The sequence below is a fragment of the Motacilla alba genome, chromosome 9 (genome assembly GCF_015832195.1).
Source record: "Motacilla alba alba isolate MOTALB_02 chromosome 9, Motacilla_alba_V1.0_pri, whole genome shotgun sequence".
Taxonomy (NCBI): Eukaryota; Metazoa; Chordata; class Aves; order Passeriformes; family Motacillidae; genus Motacilla; species Motacilla alba.
Window position 1 is genome coordinate 14,119,824 of NC_052024.1, and position 26,237 is coordinate 14,146,060.

The 26,237-nt window shown below is 44.7% G+C and overlaps 1 protein-coding gene across 3 annotated transcripts in view; it reads left to right on the top strand.

Moving 5' to 3' along the window:
• Positions 1 to 26,237, top strand: part of FGF12 (fibroblast growth factor 12) — a 219,791-nt gene that overhangs the window by 129,590 nt on the left and 63,964 nt on the right. For all 3 annotated transcript variants that reach the window (XM_038145295.1, XM_038145296.1, XM_038145294.1), the window contains 2 exons: positions 13,741 to 13,851; positions 20,321 to 20,424. In XM_038145295.1, coding sequence (XP_038001223.1) covers positions 13,741 to 13,851; positions 20,321 to 20,424 — 215 coding nt within the window. The remainder of the gene's footprint in view (positions 1 to 13,740; positions 13,852 to 20,320; positions 20,425 to 26,237) is intronic.

A 26,237-nucleotide genomic window follows, 5' to 3' on the forward strand; every position in this document is an offset into this window, starting at 1 on the left:
TGTCCTGTGTTCATTCCAGAATGCCCTGGCTGAAGGTGACAGAGAGACAAGGCCCTGAACCTGGAGGTAGGGTGGTGACCTGAGTCCTGAGCCTTTCCAGTCTTCTGGGAGGAGCTGTGGCTGGTTGCTGGTGTGATGAGGCTCCATGCAGCACCTCCAAGCATTTCTGCTCTCTGCCATTTCCCTGTGGAGTGGGTGGCACCGGGAGATGAAGGTTAATGCCTGAAGCAGCAGCATCGCAGAAGGGGTCTGTGCAGCTGTGTTGCTGCAGCTGCTCTGTAGCTTTGGGTTTGTCATGAGGAGGTGACTGTTCTGTTCTGCTCTGCTGGGGTGCCCACTGAGGAGATGCTGCTTGGCGTTCTGCAGCTCCAGGCAGAGCTCTAAGTTTGGAAGACTGTTGAGCTCTTGTGCTCAATAGCAAGAGGGGAGGTAGCAGTAGCTGCTCCTCTCTTGTCTTGGCAGCATGTGCACCTGTTGTACCTGAAGTTTTGTGTGGGAGGTGGAATTTTGTGCAATCCCGTCTGGCTTGCATCAGTGCCCCCTCCTCCTTCAGTGTTACCAAGCACAGAAACAAACTCAGTTTCCAGTGGTGCTTGGCTGGCCCTGCTGTTCCTGAAGAGGAACCCTCAGCTGTGACCTCTGGCACTTCACTGGCCAGAAGGTGGGCAGCTGTGGTAGAAGGAGAGGAGCAGGTATGCCGTCACCTGCCTGTGTTCCCTGTCTTTCTTCCTGGGACCTTTTCAGCACAATAGTTCTTGTTTGGAATGTGCAAGTTCAGTGAAAGATGCCAGAAAATGGCTGGTTGCCTCTCATGGAGGGGGCTGTACGTGAGGGTGAAGATCTAGGGCTAGGTACAGCCACTGCAGTGGTGGAGAGCACAGAGCTTCTCTCACATCCCACAGCAGCATCTGTGAAGTGCTCTGTGCACTCCTGTCTCACCTTCCCTACAGCAGCCTGCTCTGTTAAGGGCAGGTGTTACATCCAGTGGACAGCTACATGCTGTGAACTGTCAAAATAACCACAGAGAGGCAATGTAATTCTGTTACTTGTGCCTCTTCTCTGGCTGAAACCTGATTGCAGTTATGATAAATATAAAATCCCCCTCAAACGTTCCTTTCTTGAGATACTTAAGCATTTTGGATTGAAATGAAGGAAGAAAAGAGAGGTCTTCGGGTTAATAGAACATGCTCACTTAATTGATATTTATCTAGAATAGCATAGTTGGCTGTCTCCTCCCTTGTTGGCTGCACAGATAGTTTCTTTGCTTAGCAGTTGCCACCCATGTTTCCTCAGCTGCCAAATAAATACATTTCATTCATCCCCCAAAGCAAAACTGTTTGCAAAAGGTCAAGTGGATGGGTTTGCTGCAGATGAGGCCGGGCTGCAAAAAGCCAGTCTACATTTTCCAGAACATTGAGAAGGAGTAGAAATTAGCAAAAAGACAGATGGTTTTGGCTTCCAGCGCCCAGCTTAGGGTTGGGTTGCTGAAGAGTTCCTTGGGGTCTTGGGAGCCACTGGGCTGCAGGAGGTGCAGGGATCAGATGCTGGCAGGTGAGGGGCTTGGACCAGCCACCTGCCCCATGGCTGGTGCTGTTCTGGCACAGCTCCTGTAACTGGAGCCGGGGTGAGTCACTGGCTGCCTCTGGTATCGATCTGCAGCCCTCCCTGCGGTCATTCTGTGGTGATCAGCTTCCTGCTCTGGCGGGGATTGTCTGTTACTGGGGCTAAAAGGGCTGGCAGAGTGTGTGGTGTAACCAGTAATTCCCTGCTGGCCTTTACAGTTAGGTGTGGTGCTCATCACTGTGGTCTCTGCCTGCTGGCAGGCACACAGCATCAGTACTGAAACATTTCTAAACGTTTCTTTTGGCTTTCATTTAATTTTATTCTGTGCCACTCCTACCCTCTTTGCTTCCCTAAACATTTCTTCTTCTATTTTATTTCCCGTTTCTTCTTCTATTCTACTTTCCATTAAATAAATTCTAAGATTTTAGAGCTACAGCCCCATAGCAGCTCTTGAATGGTTAGCAAGCACCGACTGAAGTTTTAGAGCATTCTGAGCTCTCCTGGGCAGCCGGGGGGGGAAGGAGCTTTGTTCAGAAACCTGTTGGAGAGGCAGATTTTCTGTTTTCACTCCATCTGCACTGTGTCATCTTCAGCACACGCATCCCTGGGGAGAGAGCTCACTGATTTCAGCTCTCTTCTGAGATGGCAGTTGGGTGGCAGGTGAACCTGCCTGCCTCACTGGAGTCCTGAGGGCTGCTTGATACCAGAAATGAGGTGTTTGTGCTGAGAGATGAGCAATAAAACCTCATCGCTATTTAAAACAGAGCTTTAGATGGAACGAAGTGGATGATCGCTTTCTCACACCTGGAGCATTTTCATTAGTTTGAAGGAAACCTTTGGCTCTAATGGAAAATTAAAACCATGATGCAGATTAAAAAAGGTATATTTTCACAAAGCAAAAGGAAAGAACTTCAAGTCATATGGTGGAATTTTGGCCATTTTTAGCATGATCTTGCTCTTTGAAGTATAATGTTTCAGAATGGCACAAGCAGCACATTTTCATTATGCATTTGGGTGTTGTATAAGATTTGTTGAAATTTAGTAACAGCATCGTTTTGAGTCAAAAATGCTTCCAGACTGCTACAGAAATGCTTAAGCTGCACTAGTGCAGTGAGCAAAAAATATTCTTGTAATACAACCCAACTGATTCAAGCTTTAATTTCTTCCACATCACAGGCTCATTACCTGTTAAATAAAGGAGTTTCACGTGCTCATCCCATTGAAAAATGCTGTGAGATTGCTTGAGAAATACTGTAGCAAAAGAGGATGTTATCACTTGGCGCTGTTTAAAGCTTGCAGGATGACTGGGATCCAAATTTTTCCCTGAGTTGTTATCCAGTGATTATCCAGGGCACTTCTGTGAAATGGTGTTGGTAGGACCAGGTACCTTCCCCGAGACTGATAGCATCTGAAGTGATTAATTTTTCCTCAGTGTTTGTTGATAGTATGTTCTGTCCATTTTCTATTTTAATGAATTTACTATTTCTAGGTGTTCAGAGCAGAGCGGAAGTTTGATGTGGTTGTTTCCATAGTATGTTTTCTTTGTGTGAGGGACTTCTCAGTGTTTCTGCAGTATTTCAGTCCTGCTGGATTGATAGGGGATGTGAAAGAGATTTAGCATCTGAGCATAACATAAATCTCAGCATTGTGGCAGGCCTGAACAGCAGGAATGGTGTCTGCCCTGCTCGTGTGAGCACTATTAGTGATGAGGTGCCTTCCATGGGGCACTTCAAGGTGAGGAGAGATGGGGACTCTATCGTGGAATCAGTCCAAAACTCGGGGTACAGAATGTGCTAATGCCACCAAGTCATGGTCACCCAGCAGCGGGGCTGAAAGGGACCCTCGCTGTTGAGTAGTCCAGCTTCAGTCCTACACTGATTCCAGATGTGCATTCCTTAGAAGGATATTCTTAACTTGTTTTTTGCATCATCCCACAGGGAAAATTCTGGGTAGAACGTCCTAATGTCCAAACCACATCTCTGTAGGAAACCAGGAAGAAATCTGATAAACAGCGACAAAGTTTTATGTTGCATTTTGGAGTCAAGAAAACAAAACAGAATCTTTCTAAATGTACACATGGCAGAGCACTGCCACAACATTCCCTGGGATTTCTGAGCCATCAAACAAGTCCTTAGGATGGGTCTGACATGTAGCTCTGTAGGAAACCTTCTCTCTGGGAAGCTGCAGGCCAAGAGGTGCTGCAAGCATGGCAAAGATGGCATCGCTGCTTTTCAGTTTCTCCTCCTGTCAGCTCGAGGCAGCAAAGCAAGCTGCTTCTCCAGACATCCTCCAAGCTCACCTTTCCACCTCTCTTAGCATAATATATGTGGGAATGTACCCCTCCTTCTCTGGTATGAGCTTTGGGCTCAGTCATCCTGAGAGCTCTGCAGTGTGGGTGTTCCCACCGAAGTCCTCATGCAGCTCTTGAGCTCCCATTGTTGGCAAGGGGAAAGTCAGGATTTTACTCCCCATGTTTCCCCTTTGTGGGTGTTGACTCAGGAGCTGGCACAGCCCAGGGGGCCAGGGAGAACCACGTTGGTTCCTGAGACATGTCTGCACCCAGATGAAATGTGCTCAGTGGTTGTGGGCTCACACATAATATTTATGCCATCCTCTGTTTCACTCTCGGTGAATATGCTGTAATTTTGGCTAATTACACAATATGTCAGGAATAATTGCAGGGTGTTCCTCAAAATAAATAATACATTTTGTATGCTCTGCTATCCATACTTATGAGCAAGCTTTAACCTTCAGTAGCCAAGGCATTGACTGTGCTGGAAAATGACAGCTTAGGAGCTGTAGCTACAACTTATTTTGCATTACATTTCTAATTTTTTTGATTCCTTTACCTGAAAAAGCTTACCCTGCATAAATTCTGGAACAGCCCTACATCTCTTCTGTATGCCTTTTGTTCCTGCCTGGCTTTGGTTTTATCATCAGAACTGGAGTCAATACAGGTGTAGAAAATTGCTCTTGAAAGAGAAATGTTTTGAAATTTTGTCTGCTGCTAAACACACTGGATCAACAAAGCAACATAAACTGCATCCTGGGGGAGGCAAAGACAAATGTGGCATGAACTGTATGAATAATTGGGTTTTTTTAGTTCTCTGGTCAAATAAAAGAAGTTTCTGGGGAGAAGGGGATTCCGACTCAATGCAGTATTTCATTGTACTTAAAATGAAACTTTTGATTTAATCTCTGGCTCTGTTAACATTTTATTATTACATTTGCAAAGAAAATGTTGTGTCAAGAGAAAAATGAAAACTTGCACTCTTTTCAGGCCTCTCTTTTTTTTTCTGTTACTGAGATGGAGTTTGTATGTAGCTTTATCTCCTCTAGCTCTGAACTTTTCAGCAAAATATTCAGCTAGACAGTTGTACTCAGAGGTAGTCAGCAATTCTGTGCCAAAATACCTAGAGACAGGTGGGTCATCAGTTCTCATCCACTTTTTGTCCCACTGTTTCACCTGCCATGATCTTTTGGTTCCTCTTTGGCCCTGCAGTGCTGTGATGGCTGTTTTGTCCTTGGTGTTTGTGCAGAGTGGGTAGCTCGTGTGTTATGTACATTAGTTTGGCGTTTGCCTTCTGGGAAAACTCATCCACAACTTTGTACCTTGTTATCCTTGAGCCGTTGACCTTAGGTGGCTGTCACATGGAATCCAGATCTTGGAGAGTGGGTGAGCTGCAGGGTGACTTCTTTACTTTTTGACATCCATCGGGTGTCCTAAGACCACCCACAGAGATGTAGCAGTGATTCCATGTGGCACCCCTAGTTTTCAGTGCTTTATGTGACTAATTTCTCTGCCCCTTACCTCAGACTTGTATTAACATCCCTGTAAAGCTGATTCCTTGGATATGGGAGGACCTGCATAAATGCCACGGATGTGCAATAACATCATTGCCACCTACTCTACAAGTGAGAAATAAGACTTCCCTGGAGGGACTCATCTTAGTTAGAGCAAAGCAGGCATCGTGGAGGGGTGCAGGCAGGCAGCTGTGCTCCATGCTGGAGAGATAATTACTATTCCTCCTGGCAGGCGCCAGCACAGGAAAGGAAATCACTTCTCTGGATGCTCTTTTTGCCTACAAGGTGCCATTCTGCTCTAGTGACTCAGTGACAGTGACAGGAGGCAATTGCACTGATGGTGCTGTCATCGGCTTGAGCACATCATCCCTTTGAGTTAGGGAAATGTCATTTTTGGAAGCATGTCCTTCAAACAGAGAGGCCATCCCTGCAAGCACAGCATGTTATTACATGTAATGCATCCTGGAAACATCAGTTGTTTCTCTGTAGTTATTAGCCCTGGGTGGAGATTCACACTTGAGATGAGTAAATGCATGAGTGAACCATGCAGCCCTGTTGTCCCAGAGCCATCTTCTTCTCCAAATGAATGCTTTGTAATTGGAGGGTGACACTGTCCCTGTAATCATGTTAAACTGAAGCTGCCTATGGCCTTTGTTCTGCATCATCGGGAAAGGAGCTGGGATTGACTATTTGATGCCCCCAAAACCATGCACCTCGTAAGCAAATCTTGATGTCAGTAAGTTTGTTTCCATCTCTTTCATCCTACTCACAGGCTCAGTGATGTGCCAGTGTGTTAAGCCAGATGGCTGCATCTAAGCTAAAGGGGTTCATGGCAGCTTTGCAAGGTGGGGCTTTGCTACAGAGCTCCCTAATGTTTGGGCAGCTGTTGTTACCCACCGTGTCTGTACCTATGTGCAGGTAGCCTGAGGAGACATCCAGATAAACACAAATGCTCCCCTGTGTTGCTCATTTCCCTTGGCTCTGCAGTTCTTTTGCCCTCTCCCTGCCTGTTACTCAAGATGCTACAGGCAGCATTGCCCAGGCCATCCTGGCCACCTGCTTGTAGGCTTCCTCAAGGAATACATGTCCTTCAGCTCCAAACAATTTTGCTGAGTTTAGTGACAGAAATTAGAAAATACTGTGACACTGGGAAATAAATGTCTTGCCTCTGCCTGTGCACTGAGTGACTCCTGAGGGAGCTGCAAACGCTCAGCACTTTGCAGCAGGATTTCCCACCTCCGCACCTGCATAACACAGTTGGAGTGTCCTCCAGGATCCCGCGTGTGGCTCACGATGCTCCGACCTGCTCTGTGCGTGACTCACTGCAGCTGCAGCCACAGCCAGCCATGTGCAGCATCTGCTGAAGACACAGCCACAGTCTCTGTGTGGCAGAGTTGGTCAGGGTGTTTGGCCAGAGGGAAACACTCTGGGTCCTCAAGGGCAGTAGCTCCTTTCACAGCTGCAAGTGATGTTATTCCTGAGCTTCCCAGTTTGGGTGGATTCAGTGAATCATTGTAGTGAGTTGAGCTATTAAACTTATGTCTTTATGTTTATACTAAACTTATTAGTGATGCATTTAATTTGAGACAGTCAAATTACTTCATCTTAACTCCAAACACCCTGGAGAATTTGGCAGCTCCTGGCTGGGAAAGCAACCCCAACATTTATCTCCCTCAGCTTTTCATCCCCGAGTTCTGTGCCTGTCACCATAGTAATCTGCATGGAGCTTGCTGATTCTCATGCCGATGTATTACAAGCCTTTATTAATACTGTACTTCTGAAGGAGGGATTTTGGTGCCCTTCTCTATCTACAAAATTTGTGGTTGCAAAATTTGGCTTATCGAGTATTTTGGAACCCATCCTTTTTTAGGGGAGGGGAACTGCGGTTTCTGCAGTGGCACTTAAAATGCGGAGTTAATCTAAGTAAATTAGGAGCAGTTTATGCTCTGACTTGCACGCTGGGCTTGGTGTGCTAAGGATTTGAGTGCTGGTTAGGTGAGTCATAAATCAGCCTCCCATTATGACAGCTGCAGCCTGAATGGAGGAAAATAAGAATAATGGAATGTGTAAATTCCAGGCTAAAATGTTTAATTGCAATAAACAAATGTTTGAAGAACATTTAGGTGAAATATGCTCTTGAGATGTATTAAAGTTCCTGTGTTTGCAGTCACATCCTCAGCAAAACTGTTGCACAGGCACAGAAGGGAGTCAGCAGTGTGCCGAGGTGGTTCAGAGGAGAGCTGGAGATGCTTTCTCCCTCACCAGACCGATGTCCTTAGGAGGTGCCAGAGGGACTGTTCTGGGAGCCTGCTGCTGGCATCTCTCACAGCCTTGCTGTGCTCAGACCAGACAGAGGCACTGAGCTGCAGTGAAAGAGCAAACAAATGGGCAAGTCCCCTGTGGAAATTCTGCAGTAGGTGCCTTCATTGTACCTTATTGCAGGTTGCTGGATAGAAAATCTCTGCCTCCCATCTGAGCTTGCAGAGTCATCTGTTGTTTGACAGCTCGTTGTGCAGAGAGCAGTAACCCCACGAGCTTCAGAGTTTATGCCGTAACCCACACTGAGTGCCACTGGCACCCAGCACAGTAACTTCTGAAGTAGATTTAGAAGCAGTTCTGCACCAGTAACCTCAAGTGGAGGCTTGCCTGCCAACCAAGAGCATTGCTGTGCATTGCAAGAATCCTTGGAGCCAGTGGCTCAAATCCCTCAAAGGTCACTAAGCCCTTCATCTTTTTTAAAAAGAGTTGATTGAAAAGTGGCCCCTCCGAGTTCTGTGCCATTGACTTGGAGAATTCAGATTGAGGTAATTTCTGTGAGTATGGTTGTGTTGAGTCCTTTTTTAATTCCCAGCCCGAGGCAAAGTGGGGGCTGGCTCGCTACAGCCTCAGGTCATTGTGTTGCTGTAATAAGGGGCATTCTGGAAGTTGAAAGAAAGGAGACCATATCAGAGTGCCTTCCATAGTGGAGCTGCAGCTGGAACTCAGTGTTGCGCCGTGTTCTTTGCTGCTTCAGAGCAGGGTTTGGAGCACATTGAGCTACCCTACAGTGAAGATAAGAGAGTAGGGGTCCTCCCCCAGGGGTTTAGCGCTGCTTCTTTGCTGATGGAAATAAGCAGGAGTTGGTGCCTTCAGTGGGGCTTTGCTAAATGCTGCACTGATGCATAATCTTGTAGCTTCTCTCTGCATTAAGGGGTGTTATTATACTTCTGTGTTCTCCATTTTCCATTTAAGGGGTGAGTTCCTTGTTCACCTTAAATAGGAGAGCTAAATGAAAAGGTCATTAGAGAGTAATGTTTTTGTCAGTGCTCCTGCTCTTTCCCCCATAGCACACAGCAGATATCTTCAGCAATGCCTGCAGCTTGAGGGTGAGGGACATGACTCTGCAGAGTAGCTGATTTAGCCATGATCCTCTGGCCTTCAGTGAGCATGCCCCTGGAGATCAAAGTGCATGTGAGCACCCTGCAACTATCATGTCCTTGGCAAACCCCAGGAGGATGAAGATCAGTGTGTAGCTGTATAATAAGGCAGGAAGCACAGCAGCTCATGGTGAACTGAGATGACTTTAAGGCTCAGCAGCAGTACAGCAGAAGTGAATAATGGCAGCATCACATTACCATTTAAGTAGAGACAGGAAGATTAGCAGTCAGATCATGATTTAGTTAGCCTCAGCTGTGCCAGAGGGCTCAGAAAGTTAAAAGCACAGCAGCCAAAAGTGGTGAGTTTGGCCTGTAGAAAGGGTAACCAAGCAAGATGCCTTTCAGGGGATGTTCAGTGAGGTTTCAGTGGATAACTGCTCTAAGAAGGGTCATTAGGTGACAACTGTGTCTTCACTGACGGTAGAGTGCTCGGTCTGACAGATGCTGCACACGAGGAGAGTTACAGCTGAGCTTCTGCTCTGTGTTATTGTTCTGTTCTGCACTCTGGTGTTCCCATTGTGGTGCTTCCTAAGCATGATCTTCCCTTGCATCCTCCAGAACTGCCACATTGGAAGGAACTGAGCTTACTGCATCTGCATAAAGAGAGCCCACTGAGTTTTCTCCAGTACTTCCCAGCCCTCGACAGCTGTGTATGAGCAGCTAGAATAAGATCTTTAAAGTAAACATCCTGAAGTATGGTAGTATTGCTCATAAAGTGGGGATAAAAATACCTGTTTGCATATTGCTAGGGAAACCTGGTAGCATGGGGTCTTGTACTGGGAGTAGAAGCTGCATGGAAATCTCTTCTGTTCAGTCAGTAGTTTGGGATTCAGGCGGCAAGAACATCTTTCTTAAATCCATTCTGAAGTGTTTGACTTAGTGTTTAGGGAGACACTAAGTTGGTGCTGAAGTCTTGTCCATGTTTGTTCCATTCCATTTCTGCAGGGAAAGCTGCTTCTATAGCAGAAGGGAAGTGCACATGGAGGAGCCTGAGGGGGAGGAATAGGTTTATCCCAAGTGTGCTATGCAGTATTGCACCTTTAAAAGCAAGAGGATTTGAGTCCCATCTGCTTTACAAGGCTGAGGTTAGAGAGTAGGTTTAAGTTTGTTTTGTGATAAATTCTAAGAATTATAGAAAAAAATGCTCATAGCAGAATTTTTGCTTATCTGTGCTGCATTTTTTCCCTTTATTTTACAGTTTGATTCTTCTTCTTATTGAAAATAGCCTGAAGCAGTATCATTGAGGGAAATACAGACGAAAGTATAGAGGTTGTGGGGTTTTATTGTATTTTTCCCACCTGGTACTCCAATAAGCACTGTCAATAATATCTGCTGGAAAGGGTGGTTCTCTTTTTATTGCAAACCTGGAAAGTTCTCAGTCTATTTCATTGCCTTTCTGTTCTGACTTACCAGGGTGTCTCAGCATCCTTAATTGACAAGGAGACTTACTGGTTTTGAGGGTTTTTTCCCCATAAACTTTCAGCACAAATGCTGCAGCATAAGGGTTAGCAGTGCTGGAAGATTGATAGAATTGCTCTGTAGATGGAAAGAAGTGATGTTAAAATACATGATATGACAAAAGTAGGTCTCTTAAAAGTCACATGCAGCATTTTACCCCTGGGCAGGCAGCAAAATTCCCATCCTGTGATTATACAGTTTTCTCTTCTGGTAATAGTTCCATACTGGGAGGGGAAGATGGGTAAATCCTTGCTCCTTGTTAAAAGTTGTCTTTCCTAAAATTTTGTCTGTAGGCCTCCAGCCACACTGCTTACTGTATGAATGGCAAATCCCAGTGCCTCCCTTTATGCCCAGACATAAGACAAGAGGTTCCCTGGTGGGAAGCAGCTACTCCAGCAGCTGTTGTCACCTGTGCCCCTGTTTGTGTTTGAGCTGCTTCCTTTGCAGCCACTGGAGAGATACTGGTGGTTTTGGGACCCTTTGGACCTGGCCTGGCCAGCCTGTGGGGGTTTGGGGACGCAAAGAGAGATGGTTGTACAGTGTGAGACAAATCAGCCATTGCTCAGGCGACTCCCCAGCCCATCTTGTGTTTGAGGAGAGAACTCGGTGCTGGCTGTGCACCTCCCTGCACTGCTTCTCTGTTCAGTTCAGGTAGGTAAAGGTACCAGAAAGTGCACCTTCTCTGCTGTAGAAAGAGACCCAAAGAAATGAAGAAACTAGGGAAGGAGAGAAGTGTGTGTCTCCAAAAGGCTCTCTGTGATCCTTCGGTGTCTGGAAGAGGCATCCTAAATGAGTGTGGGTCGGGATGTTCCTGCAGAAGAGCATCTGTGCAGTGAGGAGAGACGGGAGCTCTGCTGCTTTCAGACTGTGTTTAGGCCAGGAGGAATGTGGTTTTGTGTATGGCTGAGAACTCTCTGCTTCACTCCCTTCGAGATTTACTTTTGAGTTTGGGTGCGAGCCTCAAAGTTCAGCAAAACCAGGTCATGTAACACAAGATTTCCCCTCCACCTTGTCCCTGGGTAGGCAATGACTCAGAAACGGCTGGCATTATGAAGAGGTAAGTTGTTAAAGCTGACCAGGTGTCTGTCAGGTCAGTAAGAGAAAAGAACCTGGAAGGGTTTACCCTGTATTTGCTGTGGTGATACAGCTTTCTGGTGCAAGTGTTTGCATCTATAGAAAGGATGCAAGGAAGCATCAGGGGATCTTGGGTGCTATTCTGATAAACTCTGAAAATGTCATAAGTTATTAATAACAAGCAGATTTGGTCAGTGTTTTACATGGTAGGCTATTTAGTAGAAGTGGAAGAGATTTTCCTGTTCCAAAACTATTTCCATGGTTGAAATATAGTTTGCATCCCTAAGAAGGAGGAAAAGGTGCTGTTCTAATTCTGTCCTGTAGCTAAGCCATCTTCCAAAAGAGATAAGGTCAGGGTTGTTTTCTCTCCCTGCTCCTCTTCAGGGAGCTTTAAGACAAGACCTCCCCACTCCTCCAGCACACAGAAAACCTCAGATTGCAGGAGCATCTTCTAACTCTCTCCTTCTGGGAGCTCTTCCATTACATGCAAAGTACTTCCACATTAAAATTTAACCAGTGAGTAAAATTAAGGCTAAGATTCATTCAGGGACTCAAATGTAGGTGTCTCATATCAAAGAGTGCCTATTAGTGCCTTTACTATTGTGGTATTAGATAAAAGGGAGGAAGAGGACAGACTTGAGGAGGTTGGTGCAGGCATCTGTGCCTGAGAATGCAGCTTTTCATTTCCTCTGGCTTTGATGTGCTTTTCTCACAAAAAGCAAGTTAAATCAAGCTTCTACATTCAACAAAATAGGTAATTCATTTAGGTAAGAAGAATGAGCTAAGTGTTTTGCTAGGTGTCATTTTGACATATGTTGGCTTTACCAACACTAGCTCTTAGTAGATGACCAGTACAATTGTACTTATTTACTGTCCCAGCATTGAGAGTTGCTGGGAGAAAGCCTGACTGCAGCCCACAGCACTCACTGCGCTGAAGTCACTTCTTTTTTAAGGCAGCACAGAGACCATCTGATCTGATTTATTCAGTGGCTTTTGTGGCTGTGAGACAGTACCTGACTCTCCCCTGGCTAAGGCAGGGATTGCTGAAACTGAAATCCTTTGCACCTGCAGCCTGTCTTCATCTGAGATGCCTGCTGCTGCTGCTGCCAGTGCAGGAGAGCAGGGTGAGGGTTCCCCAAAGGGGAGTCGTGCAGGGATGCAGCGGGAGCGAGGCTCCGGATGGGAACATCAACACACAACGTGACCACGGTTATGTAACAACCATGGCTTATTAAACAGCCTCACCAGAGGCATGAAAGGCAGGAGCCTGACGAGATTTTGGTATGCTACACTGGATTCTTTCCTGTCCATTGAGCCAGCAATAATTGGGTCTTATTTATTTACTTTTGGAGGGTGGTCACATAAAACCACAAAGTCCTGTCACACAAGGAGGATCTCCTCCATGCAGCGAGTGTGTCTGCTCACACGCAGTCAGCTCACTTGTGTTCCAGCAGCAATGCCTGTGACAAATTTTTAAACTTGTGTGATTACAATTGAATTTGTTTTTGACCACTTAGTTTGTTTTTGATTGGTAGGGTATCAAGGAGACAGGTGGTAAAGCTGCACACCTCTGTCATATGAAGTTCAAGCTGGTTTTGCTTTTGTTCATGTTTTCCTTTTACCTTTCAGCAGGAAGGTATAAAATGCTGTAGAGGCAATAGGGAAGAGCCAGCCAGGGCATGGCTGGCTCGTGATACACGGGGGCTGGGAAAGGTCCCTGTTGGAGACAAAGATTCTAATCTGCCAGAATGTGTGGCACATGTTTTAGGAGGGGGAAAACATGCAGGATTTTAAAACAGAGGTGGTCTGAGGTGCCCATAAATGCTTCAGAGGTCAGTTTTGGAAATGTCTTGCATCTGTCTCTTTCCAAGTTTTTCTCCCCAAGTCCCACAGAGTTGCACTCACATGCAGCCCTGATTCAGCACTCAGTTGCTCTGGGTTTACACCACCGTAATACCAGTGATTTAAGTAGCTTTTCATTGGCATAAAACTGGCACTGCATGATAGTGACTCAACCATACAAAAAGCAGGGTGGTTGGTTTCACAAGCAGAATAAGAAGCAATGGGCACATTCTTTGCAACAGTGCTAGCAAATAGCAAATACTCTTCTGAACAAGTGGCATATTCTAAATACATCAACTGTCTAAATACTTCCATTTGGTAGGTTACTTTCAGAGAATTGATAATCCATAATTTGTTTCTACTGCACCAAGTATGCATTTCATTTTACCTGCTCATCTGATCTCAACTGTATTTGCCTGTGTATTATATGTGAATATTTTGCAGCCTTGCTTGAAAGGAATCACTGAAAGCAGTCTTACCTGCCAAGCACTTCTACATTTACTCAGGGCTTAAGGGGGGACAAGCAAATTGGGTCTTGTGCTACTCAGTATATCTGGTAATAATTATTATTTTTATTTTGCAGAACCCCAGCTGAAAGGAATTGTGACAAGGTTATTCAGCCAGCAGGAATACTTCCTGCAGATGCACCCAGATGGTACAATTGATGGGACCAAGGACGAAAACAGTGACTACAGTAAGAAAAATTAGCCTGTTTTGCAACCCAATTACAATCAAATGCATCACCTAGTGGGTCTCACTTGTGCAACTTCATTTTTGAAAAGACCAAATTAGGAGGAAGACAGCTGTTTTCTGCATATTTTTTCCTATCTATCCGTCCCCTTTAAATCTTGCCAGTATAATTTCATATGTTTCCTCTCCGATCTTCTTCCCTCCTGCCCCGATTCTGTAACTGCCATCTGGGTGGGGTGGAGAATAAAACCCATGATTTGAATTGCTGCCAGAAGAGAAAGGAGATTATATTTATACACATGCCACGTGGGTAAAGGATACGGGGAATTCTCTCTCCAAGGAGAAGAGGAGAAAAACGTTTTCACTATTTTAGCCTCAAAAATTCAGCAAGCATCAGGAATTTCTAGGCTGGAGAAAAGCAGCTGTTCACTGAAGTCTCATGCTTTGAGGCTGGTGTGAGGGCTGAGGATATCAAATGACCTTGTCAAAGGAGGTCATCTTCCAAAACCCTTTTCAAAAGGATTGGGTTTGTGCTGGACAACAAAGGGCAGCAGAGCTACACAGTTTAAAAGCTATGGCCATGTGCAGGAGCCATACTGCTTTAAATGCATGCAAAGCAGTAGCCAATATTCCTTTTGAAGAGGAAGTTATTTTGTCAATGCCGAAGCTCTTCAAAAGGTTTAAAAGGGTGTAGAATATTTTCTGCAGCACTGACATTGTCCTGTGAAGGTGCACTTGGACAGGGGTGCAGGGTGGCTGCAGCCCCACATCCCTGGTGTGTACCCCATCCCCAGGAAGCTGCAGGGTGCTATAGCAGGAACATGCTGTGTTCTGGGGCTGCCTTGCTGCAGGCAGCTCAGGGCTGGGGGTCCATGCAGTAGAGAGGAGCTGTGGGAAGATGGTGACTGAAATTGCAGGTGGCTGACAAAGCCCTTGTGGAATGACTCAAGAGGCTGCATACACCAGAAATGTGGCCTGTATCAAATGCAAATGTCAGGTGTTAGTCCTTTTTCATACACTCATATTGAACAAATTAAATACTGCAAATTGCTGTAAGACAATTTGTGATTTATATGTGGAGCAGGAGAATCTGTGGACAGATTCACACACACTTCTATGCTCAGAGACTCAGGAGGTCTCCTTCAAAAGAGTCTGGCCTTGAGATACTCTCAGACCAACACGTGGGGTGAGTTCAGTGGGCTGTATTAGCTGCTTTTTCTTAAAGGAAGAAGACCTGGGTTGTTCTTAAACTGCAGAAAATCCCATCGGAGGCCTATTTGTCAAAAATATGGGAAGATATGCTGGAGATGACAGGGATTCATTGCCCTCATCTGTCATGGAGGACTGAACAACAAAGTAATGGGCTTAAATGGGAGCAGGGATGAATTTAGGTAAACAGCAGAGAAATGTAAGAGCAGTTCTGCAATATTTCAGAGTGACAGGGGAGATGAGGGAAGCTGCTGCACTCCCAGTGGTGGCAGGGGAGCCTCCTGAGTTCCTGTGGCTGAGGTTGGGCCCCTATTGCCCAAAGAGCTGTGATTTATCCCCCCAGAAATGTCCGAGAGGAGTTTGGCCAGGTGCTGAGTACTTGAGAGCTGCTTCCACCCAGTGTTCTTAACTGGAAATAGATGGGCTGAAGTACAGTTCTAGAGTGTAAATTTATCTGGTGAGATGGCAGCCCTGCCTCGGCAGCTTGGTGGGACAGGAGGCATCTTACTGAAGTGTGCCAAGCCACTGGCTCAAAGTCAGGGACTATGCTGGAAAGTTTAGGCAAGTTTTTGAGAGAAGATCGAAGCCAAAGAATTCCCCATCTTCTGATCTCAGGGGATCTCAAAAGAGGGAAAGAATCCAACATGATAATATTTGGCTCCTGAAAATGAAATTAGGACTGTGCTTTATTCAATTTTACATAGCTTTTTACCACATGGTCTTATCAATAAATCTTCAGTGTGACTGAACATTGTAGAAAATATAAAGCTTCCAGTTACAGCTTCAAAACTGAAATCACATTTTGTACTTTGGAAGTGCCAAAATAAAGCTGATTTCCTTTTTTCTCTTCCTCAAAAAAACCCTCAAATTTTGACCAGAAGAAAGTCAAAAGTTACTTGTCTAAGTGAACAGCTTACAGATTTGCTTCACTGCATTTTTCTGTTTTGAAGTGCTTCTGCAGAAGATTTCTGTCCAGCCAGCCAGAAGTGTGTGCAAGAGCAAAGCTCATCAAAGACAGATAATATTTTCCCATCCCTCAAGAGCAGTTGGTTAACTTGCATCCATGGCAGAGAAGGGCACTCTAGAGGGCCACAAGAGGATCCTTCCCACCCTAGATGACCATCTATTCTCCATGCAGAAGTCATCTTAGCACAGTTAAACAGCTGGTGAACACTGTGTTCCATACATTGCTTTGTGTTCTGTATCCCCACACTGATTATTCAAATTAGCATTGTGAAAGGATGCATAATTTTCATGGAATACATTAGGTTGGTTTACTCTGACAAAATGAATGTTTAAAATGAGACACGCCATGTCCCTCAGATACATCTGATGGAATTAAAAGTTCTAATAAAAACCCAGTTATTTATACTAGAGGAACTGCTAATATTTAAGCAATTTAAAAATTAATTATCTGTTGCCCATTTTATGTATGTTCTGGAAGCTGATGGCATTTATTTTTCACCTCCTCTCACTTAAAGAAAAAAAAAAACCCAGAAGCCAAATTCTAATGGCATTTGAATGGGCATCCAGCCAGCTTCCCAGGAGCCAGCACTTGGGACATCTGTTCCTTCTGCCATGCCATCTCAGAGACGTGCCATCTCAGTGTAAGCAAGGGGGCACATTCCCTGGCTGCTGCCATTGGCATATGTGGAGAGTTGTTTTCCCACTGGAGTGCATTTTCATGGTGTATGGCCCCTGTTTGTGTTCCTCCTGTGATGTATGAACCCCAGCTTGGGGCAGTATCTTTTCCTTCCAGCTTCAGCGATCTCACATGGCCTTTCAGGGCTCGTTGCTGCTCTCCGTGCTTGCATTGTCACTGCTCTCCCCTGGGCTGAGCAGGGTAATGCTCCTTCATAAGAGCAAGTGGACTTCCTTGTCTGCCCACATACTCCTGCTGAACATCTGAGAACCTTTGGCAAATGGACAGTACAGAAAGGATAGGTGAACTGGACTGACCAGGTGGAAACAGCCCAGCATATCTAGGATATTTTTTGGGGCTTTCCAGCCAGAAACACCAAAAGATTAAAGAGGCTTGCCTTCCAGCATCCCACTTGGGTTATCTTCAGCTGTACAGACCCTTGTTGAGTTCTTTCAAACATTTCTAGGAATAAGCTATTCCATGACTTCTCATAACCTCTCGGGTTCCAGTGCTGCACTATTTTCCTTGTAGAGAATTTTTTTCATATCCAGTCCTCATTTCTATTTGAGGTTTTTATTTAGTGCCTCTTTTCCTTTCACTGTGTTCCTCTGAGAAGAATCTTTGCCTTCTTTGAGTTAAGTGAATGCAGTTCCCTCTGCTTCTTCTTTCATTATGTGTTGCACCAGAGCCTCGTGATCATCTCAGCAGCCTTCCTGACTCCCCTCAGGATCTGAATCCTCACTACCTCGTGCACTGAGGCTGCTCTGGCCTATTGCATCCTCCATCAGTTCTTTGTTATTCACGCGCAGCACAAGCGTCTTGCTCAAGAACAAATCACCTGTTATAAATTACTTTAGCTCCTCTGACTTGCTGCTGTTTAAAGCTGAGCATAAGGTGCACATCTTGTATATGGCAGGTCTTGCCTCACTCTTCCATTTCTGTAGATAAACCCATAGCAAAACATGCATTCAGAATTTAGCTGATAAATTACCATAACATAACTGTGACAATATACTCATGCATTTAGGACTGGAGTGTGCTAGAAGTAGTAGGGTCAGGTGTAAATACCACTGGTTGAAGATGGTAAGATGTAATGAAAGAAAAGGGGCACAAATATTCAACATCTTCAAGTTTTTTCCCTTTTGCCCATGAAATAAAAGAGCATGTTCCTTCCATGAAGCTGCAGATGGCACAGAATATGTGCCATTTGCAGTAGAGAAACAGTTTTAAAAGCATTTTTAAAATTTTCTCTTTCTCACATCAACACACCCAGTGTGCAGTTCTGTTCTACCACAGCTAGTCCTCTTTCCCGTTTTCAAATCTGCTGTTTCAAATGAATCAGATTTATTTTTTGAGACAAAAAATGAGACGACTTGCTTTTGAGGTTGATTGAGGGGTTTCCCTCCATTTTTACATCCTTACTTTAAAGCTTATAAGCTTTTAAATCTGTTCTAAATATGAAATATTTATTTGGAAGCATGATAGTAAAAGGCATCAACTTCTACAAAGGTATTTCTAGATTTGAGGGCAGACATTGCTCAGGGAATTTACAGAATCTTGATTGACTCAAACTACTGTTTTTTTAATAGAGAAAGGTATTTGCTTCCTAAAACTTCTTTTGGCTTCCAGTTACCTCTGTCAGCGTTGTGTCCTCATGCTTACCTGCCCACTTGCTCCCCTGCATTAGAGGAGGAGATGCTCTGCCATGATTGTGGGTGCAGCAGGGTCCCAGGGAGTTTGGGAACTGGCCGTGGTCCTCCTGCTGTAGCACAGCACAATAGGATTGTTCCTTTGCTCCCTTAGCATGTAGAAGTGGAAGGAGATTTGGAAACACGTGGGTGCTTTGAAGTGGAACTTCTCAACCACTAATTCTGGTGTTATCACCTTGCTGCCTAATGAATGCTTTGAATGGTCTGTCACAAGTTTCCTATGCAAGACAAATTGGCTGTAGGAAATGAATGATGATGCCCATTTTGTTTCATTATTAGCAGTAATATGCTCCATTTTTCAGTAGGAGGAAAAAATAGGGAAGGGGAATTGCTTATAGACTTGTTAATTGCAGAAGGTTTTAGACCTTCATGGTAGGGAGAAAGGGATAGGCAACACTTTTAGTGCTGAGTAGTTACTCTGGGATGTGTTTGTCTAGTCTAGGGACACTACCAGAGTAGCACTGTCCTTGACTCCAGTTATTCACAGACCAATACTCAGCCTGGACTGCATTTTCTATACAGATCTATTGACATTCTCCCCCAAAACCACACAAACAGGCACTGGATTTGGTAAGACTTCAGCACAATCTTTGATCTTTTATGGAATATGGTGCATAAAAGCACACGAAGAGGCTGAGATGAGGGGTTTTTTCACTGCACTTGAGGTGTCCCCATTTTAGGCAGCTCATTGAGAGGAGTCATCCAGTCTTCCTTGGGAATTAAGTGAAGAAAAAATTATATTCATGTGTGCTGGAATTTATGGATCCTCTTTTGGAGGCAACCCTGAAACCAGCACAGCCAAGACACCTGATAGATGTCCTGAGCAAAGTGGCATTGCATACTTTTGTTTCAGGGCTGTTGTGTAGGAAGAGACCTTGAGTGAAGTATTTCCACTGTTTGTGCTTATATTTCTGCTTGACCCTGTGCCCATCTTTCCCTATCTTCAGCTTCCTGGGATGAGTTCTAATTAGCTCTTTGTAAGCTGAAGCACAAGGGATCCTGCAACATCTAAATACTCTTGTCCTATAAAGCTCAGTGGAAACAAAGCCATGCTAATGCTTCAGTGCTCAGTCTATCAGTGCTGATAATAGTCTCCTCTTTGAGCCCATGCTGTTAGAAATGTAGCAAAAGCCTGACAGTACATTAATGTATATACTCATGGGAAGAGTCTTTCAATGAGATACAGGGTCTGCTGGGTGGGAATCAAGCAATAAAGTAATTAACTGAGAGGAAGTGGTTGCAATGCTTTAATCAATAAGACTGCAGTAAAATGGAATAATGAAAGATCTTGTCCTCTTCTGTCCTCTCCAGTGCTGGTCCTGAATGGGGAGCAGTGCTGATGTCCCAGAGTGAAGCACTATCTCTTCTTGAGTTTCTTCATTCCCTTGACAGCCCAGGATCACATGGGCAAACACACAGTCAAGTTAATTTGCATTCTTCTGGCCATGGTTGCTGTCTGTGTACTCTTTTAGCATATGGCAGATGCAGGAAAGTGTGACTAGGTTTAAATGTGTTTCAGGGGGAGCTAAACTGAGTTGTGTTGTTGCATTTGCCACAGGCAAAGTCTGTGTAGGTGCAGTTGTCCTGGCTCAGCTGGCCCTCAGGAAGCCATCACGATGCTCTTGCTTGGGAGCACAGATGAGCCCTTGGCGTTGCAAAGGCAGTGATCAGACAGACTGATGGGTGTGTTAAGGCATTTGGGAGGCAGCCAAACTCAGTACTTTTAAAAATTTCCTTTCACCATCAGCTCCATGGCTGCAGTCGTTCCCTGTAGCTGGAAGCAGGATGCTTGATCCTGGTGCAGTCACTTTTGTGAAGAGGCAGGAGTGGGGTGGGCTGGCCCTGGGGCAAAAGCAGCAGTGACCACGTAGGGGGACGTGTCCATAACATTTGCTTTTCTTTTCCTTCCGCAGCCCTTTTCAATCTAATTCCTGTGGGTCTTCGTGTGGTGGCAATCCAAGGGGTGAAGGCAGGTCTGTACGTTGCCATGAACGCTGAGGGATATCTCTACAGCTCAGTAAGTACTTTGCACTGTTGGGCTCCTGGAGTTTGGTAGGTGGGAGGAAGCAGACTGCGCCGGGACTTCCAGCTTTTTCTGAAAACAGTCACGGATCAGCAAACCTTAAAAAGCAGGAGTGGGGGGAGCTGCTGCAAGGCCGTGCAATATTCACTTAATAGTGTCTCCATGGAGAGATTCATGGCAATATTTCCTGACCTGTGAAGATACACTTTTGGTTCCTTTAAGTATGTACTTAATGTAGGTCACGTTGTTGAAGCGTTTGTATAGAGTTGGCTGGTCATATTCTGATTTCTCATTTGTGAAATGGCGTGGACTCACTGGGATTGCTTCTGAATTGCGCCCAGATAACTGATCATAGGTGGTACCCCAATGGGTCATACTCTGCTTTTGTCTGCAGTGTAAATCCACAGCAATACCCTGACTCTCTTAAAAGGGTTCTGGACTATTCTGTTGGCAGAAATTCCCTGTATTTGTGTGGTCTTTTTAATGCACATAAAAGATAAGTGCGGCAATTTTTGCCGACTAATTCCCTTATAACTTTCTTAGATGGCATGAAAGGGCATGAGGTTATTCATGAGATTCTCATTTAAAGTAAGTAATTGATTTTCACAGTGAATAATTGATTCAGTGATTTATTAAATATGGCTACCCTTTGCCAGAATTTTTATGCTTCAAATAACTTTGTTCTAGTTCTACATAGTAAAAAGGGATAGTTAATAATACACTTCTCATTTCTGTGGTTATGATAGCTTTACAGTGCATAGCCAGATTCTAATCTCATCTGTCTTTGTGTAAATTTACAGTGCAGGGATTCTGCTCTTATCTGGGCACTTTTGCTTCAGAAGTGTTGTGAGCATGACGATGGGACCACTGAAAGGACAGCAGTTTGGGTTGCTCTATGCAATTTTTCCTAACTTTTATCTTCCATCTTTGTTCCTGGTCAGTTGTATACTAGTCACATGACTGAAATTTCCCCTTCTCCCTTGGGATGTGACAAGGTTCTGTCTCCCCAGCAGCTCAGGGTAGGAAGCAAGTGGAGGTGTTAGTATGCCTGGCGAGATAGGTCTCAAAACTGGCTGCTTGTCAAGAAGAGACAGAGAGATCAGTCTGGATCTCTGTGGATGCCAGACGCTTCCTGTTCTTTCATAGCCCAGTAAACATAATTGACTGCTTCTAAATAAATTAAATTGGTTTACTAACAATGAAAACTTCCTCTCTTTGTAAAGCTATCAGAGTCCTAAAGGTAGTACCAAGCATGGTGTGGTACTGCTTTATTGCATGTGTGTCCCTCTGGGTACATTGTCAGGGGCTCAGGACTGATGCTTTGGCCTGTTTGTGCAGTGCAAAACATGGTTTTGGCCCAGTGCTGAGGCTCCTTGTACCATCAGTGCTCTGTGAATGAGGATTGCAGGAAATCAGAGTGTGTCACAGAGCCACAGCCAGCCACCGGGGTCCTCTTGGGCCAATGAGTGGTCATCATTTTCTGAACAAGTACTGCAGGGGAGGGAAAGGTGTGGGTCTTGGGGAAAAGAAGAAATAGAGAGTTGAAAGAATGATGTTTGACAGCTGAGAGACTAGAGGAGATGCAGAGAAAAGTTTTCTCTCTCTAGGAGTAATGAGACACGATATAAAGGGTGGGAAGGACACACCGAGAGGTGGTAGACAGCAGGAAGACCATGCTGTCCAGGAAACACATCTGTTAGTCGTTTCAACTATCCTAAAAGGCACGAGATCACATGTGTATTCAAATGAGGGAGATTTAATGGGCCTGCTTATTTCCAGCAAGTGTGCCTGTCTTGAGTAGGAAGGTTAATCAGGGAAGGCTGATGGGGAAGGATGCACTGTGATGGCCGGTGCTTAATGAAGTGGACCTCATTACATGCCACAGCTTGATGGCATTGAGCTCTGTCTGAGCTAATAAGAGTGAAACTGTTCGTTTTATCAATGTGATCCAAGGTTTCTGTTTGCAGTAAATGTGTGATGCTGTACTCCAGGGTGATGGACCTTTTTGGATACTTCCCTTGTGATGACTGGTGGCTCTGTCTTTGTCTTGCAGCAGTAAATCAATGAATTCACTGTGCTTGGGAGCAAACACCAAGGCAAGAAAATAGAAAATTTGTGGATAAAGTGTGTTAGGAGCAGGGAGTGTGGGTCAAGCTCATAAAAGGACAAGGTATGAGATAAGGATGCCATGAAAGAGCTCAGAACCTGCTTAGGCAGTCTCTTGGATGTTGCAGGTTTCCTTGTGGGGTGAGGGTCCCCAGGCCATGCTGCCTGGACCTCATTGCTGACCACACCAAGGGACACATTGTCCCTGGTCTTTGCTTAGCAGATCCTAAACTACAGCTTTGTTCTGTGTGTTTGTGTACCTGTTTTTTTTCACTAGCCTTTTTTGGGGGATTTCTGAAAAAAATGGGTCACATTCCCCACAGATACTTTCACTTACGTGAGCCAATTGATAAATTAATTGCTTGGCTGCCTTCCATGCTGCGTGGAAGCTCTGTAAGGACTTCTTAGAACACCCTCAATTCCAGGACTAGTGTCAAATAAAATTGTCCGGGGTAATGTTTTTTTTTCTGTTTCTTTGTTTGTTTGGTTTTGGTTTGGGTTGGGGTTTTTTCCCTCCTCTTGAACCCAGATTGATGCTGTTACTGAACATGTCATCACTGTAGGTTTGTTTTGGTTTTGGTTTGTGGGGGTTTTGGTGATGTTTAATCTCTGTGTGACAGCTGAGGTCTTGGCTGACATCCTCTGTCCCGGATCAAGCCAGAGGCTGTTATCAGCCTGGTCTTAGGGATGGCTTGTGCCAGCTCCTTCTGAGTTTAGGCCAATGGGCTCTTGAATGAATGGGCTTAGAATAACCAACCCCTGGAAAAAGTCTTCCTTATGCTGATTAGCACAAAAGTAGGGCTGAGCAGAGTCCTCTAAAGCCAAATGTGGTGAGACAGCATTTCCTAGAAACTTGCAAGACCTTCCGATGGCTTGGCCACATCGCTACCTTCAGCAATGAGTTTCCTCCTCCCTGCCTCATCTGTTCAGGCAGGGATAGTGTCAGGCTGGGTTGAAGCCAACCATACATTCCTAGCCAGCTTTAGAGGCCTAAATTTATTAGATGCTAAACTCTTTGTTTGGGAAGCAGGTGTTTGGGACTTGTGCATTGCTTACTCACACTAGATACCTGATTTAGTTTCCCCCAGACTAGGTTATTGCTATCTCTGAGGTCAACGTGGGAATTAGGTGATAAGCAGACAAGAAAATCATGCTTTGGTTGGAGGCATCCTGCTTTGCAGAAAGTGGGATGCAAGCCACTGTCTGCATAGCAAGCTTGGGGAGTCATTGGTGTGTTCTGTTTGGATTTCCTGTAATGTACAGCAGCTGTAAATCCCCTCAGGGTGCACAAAGGTTTCATTCAGCACCTGTTCTGGGAAAGGGTTTGACTCTCCTGAAGATCCACTATTAGCATTTGAAGCCAAAGTAGAAATGCACAGAATGAATGAAGGGCAGTGGGTATAACTTACAGTGCCTCAGCACTTGGGAAAAATCTGAGACCACAGGCTGGTTGTTGTACAGGGTTCAGAAACATGGCATAAAGAGGTCTGTCCTGCTCCAGTGAGTTTACAGCCTAATCCTAACAAGAGAAGACTCAGAATATGCTCTCCTGTCTGTCTGGAGTTAATAGTTCCACCACCAAATTAATTTCCACTCCTGTGTAACTTCGTGAAGTTTCTCCCCTCGGTTCCCAGCTTTCCCTCTGTTATTCCTGCAACACCTCACAGGGGCATGGGAAAGGGAGTGCTTGTGAAGTATTTTGCCTGGGAGGCAAACCTGATTGTCCTGGAGCAGATCTTCATCATGAGGCTGTAGAGTCTCCACAGGTCCATCCAATCACTCCAAGTATGCTGAAAGTGCTTTTCTCAATATGATGATATCTATAATTCAGTGGCATTGCAGCTGGGATTGGTTTTGCCCCAAGTGCAAAACACTTCCCTTCTAAAATGTATTGCTCTCAGATATTCCTTGTTGTTTAACTTGGAGTTCTAATTATTTTTGAAATGGCAAATTGTGATACATAATTCATTGGGAAGACGTAGAAAACCCTAGCAGAGATAGAGAATGCAGAGGGAAAAAAAAATGGGTCACTTACAGGAGCTCACTATGGTTTTTCAGTATAAACCTATGAGTTTGAAATGCTGAAATTAGAGCCTGAATCACTTCAAAGATTCCTGCTAATAAGGGAATGATTATGCACAATAAAAAAAAAACCTCTAAGCAGCATTGAGAAAACCCCAGTCATGCTAAAAGCTCAGTGTGTCTTTGCATTTTCTTTTCCTCTCCTTTTTTTCTGCTTTATCATTTTGCATAATAAACATGTCTTGAATAATAATGAACAAGCATCTGGGGAAGTATGTATATTAACTGTATTTTTAATCTGCTTGCAATGCTATAACTATTTTGCTACAACTCCTCTAGGGTTGCTGCACTCCTGTTAACATCACTCCAAGGTCAGGGGCTGGAATCAATAATACTGCATTCTCTCCCCTAATAGGCTTGGGGTAAAAAACCTGCTTCTGCCCATGCCAGTTTTAATTCTTGCTTGATCTCCAGTGGTGCTAGTTGATTTGGTCAGAAGTACATACAGACCAGGCAGGTATCCTGGACATTTTGCAAACCTTATAAGAAAGGACACTTGTTGGGGGGATTCCCTAGTTTAGAGGCCTCATTAGAAAGCCAGGTCAGTGGAGGGGGAGACGAATGTCTGAAAGGCAAAGCACATTATGAGACCAATATAATGTGTCTTTAATTTCTCTCCAGAGTACCCAGTCTTCTTCACTGGCTGTTTGAAGGGGCTCACTAAATGAAGGAATTAACTGGGAGATAAAAAGCTCCTCCTGTCCCCTGAATTTTTCATAAATATGGGAACAAAATGAATATTCAAGCAAGCAGCAATCCTGAGAAAAGCCAGCCCCTGGGAACAGATTCCTGCCCTGCATCGAATGTTCCTAAAATACAGCTCCTGGCCGGCACCCTGGCCATGCCATCCTTGTAGCATGGAAACACGTAAACACAACTCTCATTAATAAAGTGGGCCCTTTTCCCCTGGTGAGATGCTGCCATCCATGATGTTCAGCTTGTCAGGTGGAGGAGAGCATCATGGTGCATTTCTGTGGCTCTTTGGGGGCAGGTTTCTCATCTGGCATCCTGCTGAGGTACCTCTATTCCCTGAACTTCCCAGCACAGCACCGTGGTACAGTTCCCAAAGGGACGATGGGGCTGTGCACCTTGAATTCACATGTGAAATTAGTTAGATCAGACTTTGCTGTCAAGCAAGAGACCTTCAGAGGAAAAAATCAGTAACAGCAGGGCCTAATCCTGCTGTCCTAGCTGCTGTTACCTTGTCTTATATGACAGCAATACAAATTATAAAGGATAAGTGAGCTTCAATAAAAATATTCTTCTCTTAGCCTTAGTTGCACAGGATATTTAGGAACATGCACAGGATATTTAGGAACATGCAGTGGTCTACCTAACACCAGCTGAGGAGCAGGGATGGGCCATTCCCCTTGTGAGCAGTGGTCTGTCAGTGTTGGAATGAATTATGATCTTTTGTTGAAGTTTCATTTTGGAAGAAGATTGGGGGAAAATGCTCCAGAGATGCTGACTCATCTCATTTTGATACTTCCCAAAAGAAACATTACAGATTCCCATTTTGAAAGAACTTTAGAGTGGTTTATATTGCCTTATCATTCCTAATAAAATCAGAACAAAATGTTTAGATTTTGGTGGAGCATTTTGATCCCACATGATTCCCT